The 5,919-nt window shown below is 42.4% G+C and overlaps 1 protein-coding gene across 1 annotated transcript; it reads left to right on the top strand.

Annotated features, from left to right (window-relative positions):
* The first annotated feature begins 4,861 nt into the window (after positions 1-4,861).
* On the top strand, positions 4,862-5,700 carry LOC131232570 (dehydration-responsive element-binding protein 1B-like). The gene has a single exon (XM_058228882.1). The coding sequence runs from the start codon at positions 4,956-4,958 to the stop codon at positions 5,631-5,633; it is 678 nt and encodes a 225-aa protein (XP_058084865.1). The 5' UTR covers positions 4,862-4,955; the 3' UTR covers positions 5,634-5,700.
* Positions 5,701-5,919: the final 219 nt, after the last annotated feature.

The following is a 5,919-nucleotide window of genomic DNA, read 5'->3' as shown; positions in this document are numbered from 1 at the left end:
GTGGCTAAGCGCATTAACAGGACCATCCTTGAGCGTGCCAAGAGCATGAGGTTACATGTAGGGTTGCCCAAGTTTTTTTGGACAGATGCTGTGAATAATGCATATCTCATCAATAGAAGTCCCTCAACACCATTGGATGGTGGGCTACCAGAAGAAACGTGGACTAGGAAAGAAGCGAACATTGCACATCTCAGAGTGTTCAGTTGCACTTCATATGTTCACATTGATCCAAAGCACAGAAACAAACTGGATGCGAAGTCCAGGAGGTGCACATTTATAAGCTACGGGCAGCATGATTTTGGCTATAAGTTTTAGGATGCAGAAAATAGAAAAATCATCAGAAGCAAGGACGTAGTCTTCAATGAAAAAATAATGCATAAGGACAGTGTGTAGGAAAATAAGGGTAAGAAAAAGGAATTCGTAGAGTTGAAAGGTTACCGGACATTGGTGTTACAATACCACAGGATGATCATACACAGAAGCATTATGAGGTAGAGCCGCATACACCAGTTGTGAGGAGGTCTACTCGGGAGAAAAGACCCACGGTCCGATACTCACCCTCCTTACATTATCTACTGCTGATAGATAATGGTGAACCAGAGTGTTTTGAAGAGGCATTACAGTCAGATACACGGATTAAGTGGAAGCAGGCCATGGATGATGAGATAGACTCTCTTGAGTCTAATCGTACATGTCATTCTACCTAAGGGTAAGAAAGCTCTTCATAACAAGTGGGTTTACAAACTGAAGGAGGAACACGATGGTTTGAAATAGTACAAGGCTAGATTGGTTGTGAAAGGGTTTCAACAAAAGGCAGGTATCGATTTCACTGAAATATTTTCACATGTGGTGAAAATGTCTACGATTCGCATGGTCTTGAGTATAGTGGCTACATAGGACTTACATCTAGAGCAGCTAGATGTTAAGAAAACCTTTATTCATGGGGACCTTGAAGAAGAGATATATATGCATCAACCGACAAGATACGTGGCACCAGAAAAGGAGAACAAGGTGTGCAGATTGAAAAAGAGTCTATATGGCCTGAAGCAGGCCCCGAGGCAGTGGTACAAGAAGTTCGAAAGTTTTATGTCAAGAAACGGTTACAGGAGATGTCATGCTGACTACTGTTGCTATTTGAAGAAGTTTGATACGTCATACATCATCCTTCTTCTGTACGTTAATGACATACTTGTGGCCGGTTCAAGCATGAAAGACATCTCAAATTTCAAAAGATAGCTGTCCAGAGAATTTGCCATGAATGATTTGGGAGCTATAAAAGAAATCCTAGGTATGAGGATAAAGCGTGATAGGAAAAACAAGAAACTGGTTTTGTCACAGATAGAGTACATAGTCAAGGTACTTGATCGATTCAATATGGGAGGTGCTAAGCCAGTTAGCACCTCATTAGTCAACCACTTTAAGCTATCTAAGGAGCAAGGTGCAAAGACACAGGAAGAACGGGAGTATATGGTTAAAGTCTCATACGTGTCAGCTATTGAGAGTCTCGTGCATGCTATGGTGAACACGAGGCCAGACATTACTCAAGTAGTGGGAGTTGTTAGCAGGTTCATGAACAACCCCAGGAAGGAACATTGGGAAGCTGTGAAGTGGATCTTCAGATACCTAGTAGGTACTAAGGATGTAGGGTTGTGCTATAGTGGATCGGAAATCAAGCTACAAGGCTACGTGGATTTAGATTTGGCAGAAGATATCGACAGCAGAAGAAGCACTACAAGTTATGTTTTTTCTCTGGGTAGTGCTGCAGTCAGTTGGGTCTCTCAGTTACAGAAAATAATATCTATCAGTACGACAGAACCAGAATATGTTGCGGCTACAGAAGCATGCAAGGAGATGGTGTGGATGCAAGATTTCATAGAAGAGTTGGGTACAAAGCAAGCAGATTGCAATACACTTGGCTAAGAATTCAGCCTTTCATTCAAGGACCAAGCATATTGTCATCAGATATCACTTCATACGTTCGTTACTGAAAGATGGATTAATTGCTCTGGAGAATATTCATACAAGTGAAAATCCTACGGATATGTTGACCAAGGCAGTCACACGAGAGAAGCTGAAGCTCTGTTCAGCTTTGATTGGTCTTCGGGCTTGAAGACAGGGAGGTGGTGCACTCCGGATGAAGAAGACAAAGTTTTATGGCAATGTATCTCCAAGTGAAAATTTGTTGAGATGTAGAGCCACATTTGGGGGCCGCACGACCGGTCGTAGGCCCTGCTCGACCAGTCGTGGCCCCTGCTCGACCAGTCGTGGACTGGCACTATTTAAAGTCCAACGAGCATAAGTTTTTTGGTTATGAGGTGCTCGACCGGTCGTGGCCCATGCTCGACCGATCACGGTTACAAAGATTCGTTTCCGAATCTGATACGGACTGTGGATTTTTGAGTCGCCTTTCGCAAGGGTACGAAAGGGAAGTTGTCAAAACTATAAATTGGGATCCCTAAGGCTATTCTAGGGTGAAGGTGAATATTGGGGAGTTATTTTAAGGTGTGGAAGTTTGCATCCGTGATTTTTTTACCCTAGTTTGAGATTTTTCCACATATATCTTGTCTTGTGGTTTGTTTGGATTGTTTTGATCTGTTTCTAGTTTATATTTCTTCTTGTTTATCGTTTATGGGTGAGACTTGAGATTGGATCTCGATTCACTGCGTTGTTGGCGTGCTGCATAACAACAAGATGGTGAGGCCATCCTAAAGGAACAATCCTTTAACATATAGCAAATGGAAAGTGATATGCATCAGAAAGGGGTTTGCTAGCAAGGGCACCTAACGGAATGTATTTATGAAAGTCGGCCCAATATTTTAGCCCTAAACCTAACATAAAATGGTACATGCAATAGGCGAATTCGACGAAAACATCAAGGTACAGCCAAAATGCTGCACTTCCCACACCCTACTACCAACATTGTACGCACATATAAAATAGAATGTAGCTATAAAAAAGAAAAGCCATATAAAAACTCCATATATTTCTCCCCTTTAAGGCAAACTTTTGCAATTGGAAAGGAGAATGAAAATACTAAGCAATTTATTATTACTATTTAAATACTTCAAATAAAAAGATTTTGTTATACATGTTTTTCTAAACGGGTGGGAGTGATGTTTTTCAAAATCAATCTCGGTACCCACCCCTGGTCAATGAGAATCTTTTTAACTGAATCTTGACCTTTTATTACATTTCATTTACGCATCTCTTATGTCTGCCACAGCTAATTGGGACCGTACTCCCACTGAAAGTATTGTTTCGGATTTGGTGCACGTGTAACGTAGGGGCTAACCCGTAATTACGAGATGATATTCAACCACCAATTCCCCCTGACTGAAGGGAAGCTGCTGGGGCCTGAAACACTTGTAGCCATTTGCAGAAACGACAAGGGTTGCTGAAAGGTATATCTAGCCAGCTATCCTACTTTAATAGCATATGGGAGGTCTCTACACGCGATGTTTCCCACGAATGCAACACGTTTAAAGTTTTAAGAATTAGTAAGAGAGAGGCCCACCCATTCAACGGATGGTATCCGTCAAATCATTTTGAAATTGGACAGCTGGTTTCACATTGCGTCATCACAGAATGTCCTTTCGTCGTCCCTTTCTGCCTGCTGATAACCCCCTCATTCAACGGTTATTAGTAACTCTGATATCCTGGATACATGCCTAACCATATCATCAGTCTTAACCACTCATTCTTCAGCCCTCTCTTCACAGGCCATTTTTTATTTTTATTTTTATTATTTTTTAAACGCTGACTGTATGATCTAATAGATAAACGGTCTAGATTATGCAAATATAAGCCATTGTTGCCGTGAATAAAAGATACGATAGCAGACATAAGTGAGAGCATGAAAATAAAGAATCTTCTTGAGTTAATGACGGGGGACTCATTCGAGGTAGCCGTACAAATATAAGAATCTAAGCGACGAAAAAAAAGTCGGTCCGTTGATCAGTGCCGTCAAACTTGCACGAGAAAAATGGGCGGTTCAGGAAAAAAATCTAACGGTCTGGTTTCAATTGTACATGCGTGGCTTTAATTATTGGTGTTGTACGTATATTCATGGTGTGCACTACCTGATGAACGGTTCAGATCTCTGCACGTATACTGGCCATCATGTAATCGCCATCCCTGAAGAAAGTCTTCTCGGAGGGAAGCGGATTGGCTGGTGTACCTCACAACAGCTATATAACTGCTGTATTGACGTCAATAAGTTATGTGGGTCTGATGACATGGTATGTGTTATATCCAAACCGTCCATCCATTTGGCGAGCTATTCTTAAGGCTTGAGATGAAAAGTAAGACAGATATAACTATCAATTGGACCACACTGCAAAAATCAGTGGGGGATTGAACGTGTACCATTGAAATCCTTTTTTGGGTCACAGAAGTTTTGGATCAATATGAAATTTTTTTTCCGTCTTCATTTAGGTAATTTTGACCTTATGAACATATTAGATGTAAAATAAATGTTATGGTGGTACCTAAAAATTGTTTAACAGTGAAAATCATTATCTCTACTGCTATTTATGTTTGGTGCAGATGAACTTCGGATATAATTCAGTTTTTGGATAATACTCTAAAATGATCTGTAAAAATATATGAACAGTATAGATATAACAAATACATCACTGCGGGGCCATGTAGCTTTGATCTCCTTTGAACCGTTCGTACAACTCAGCCAATCCGCTTCCTTTTCGGAGATGCACGACACTATATTTGAAATCTTATCCGGACAGGCATGCACAGTGAAAAAGTACAGGCCGCTTTATAAATAACGAGGCTCGGACGTGTGCGCACCGCGTGCGCGTACCAACAGCAATGCATGCCCACCACAACTAAAAAAGAAGAGAGCATTCCGAACACTCCCAAAAATCAAAACCAAACCAAATCAGCTTCTGTTTTCATCACTCCTCACTCAACACTACAGCTACTATCACTTTCCACTTACTATGGAAACCTTCTTCAGCTGTGATTATGATTTCTACCCATGTTATGCTTCCGACAATTCCTCGACGTCCATCAGCAGCACCCGTCTCACCATCTCGGATGAGGAAGTATACTCCACCGTGGCAACTAGTGGCCCGAAGCGACGGGCCGGGCGGAAGAAGCTCCATGAGACACGGCATCCCGTCTATAACGGCGTCAGGCGGAGGAATGGGGGAAAATGGGTATGCGAGGTGCGCGAGCCAAACAAGAAGTCCCGTATATGGCTTGGGACATTTCCGACGGCTGAGATGGCCGCTCGGGCTCATGACGTTGCTGCGATGGCTCTCAGGGGACGAAGGGCATGCCTCAATTTCGCTGATTCCGCATGGCGTTTGCCTGTGCCAACGTCCAGCAGTGCTAAGGACATAAAGAAGGCTGCTGCAGAGGCTGCGGAAGCTTTCCGGCCATCTGAATCTGACAATGCTTCTAATGATGATGTTGATATAAACCCGGCGAGTCTGACGCTCTCGCCCGAGAATGTGGTATACATGGATGAGGAGGCGGTCTTCAGCATGCCAGGATTGCTTGCAAGCATGGCAGAGGGACTGCTGCTATCTCCACCTCCATTCCTTGGAGGTGGGTCCCAATGGGATGACGTGGAGATTGAATTTGACGTGTCATTGTGGAGCTACTCAATTTGAGTGCAGTCTTGTTGTTGTGTTCGTTTAGGACAAGGGCCCACTCTCTATTCTTTTTTTATTTTACTGGCCGGGGCCCAACTATACCAAGTAGCCTTGAATTTGAAGTATGAGGTGTATATTAGACAAAACCCTTTATTTTCCACGAATGTGGGGCCAAAAGACCCCATGGCATGTGAGATATGTAATCATTACATCAACTTCTTTTCTTTTCTTTTAAGAAAGAAGAGACATTATATATCGACTAACTAACTTTTTTCTCACTAGTAGCAAGTTGCCAGTCTTTACA

This window comes from Magnolia sinica, chromosome 18, assembly GCF_029962835.1.
Source record: "Magnolia sinica isolate HGM2019 chromosome 18, MsV1, whole genome shotgun sequence".
NCBI classification, from domain to species: domain Eukaryota; kingdom Viridiplantae; phylum Streptophyta; class Magnoliopsida; order Magnoliales; family Magnoliaceae; genus Magnolia; species Magnolia sinica.
The sequence above is the reverse complement of the archived record's forward strand: the minus strand, read 5'-3'. Positions and strand labels throughout refer to the sequence as shown.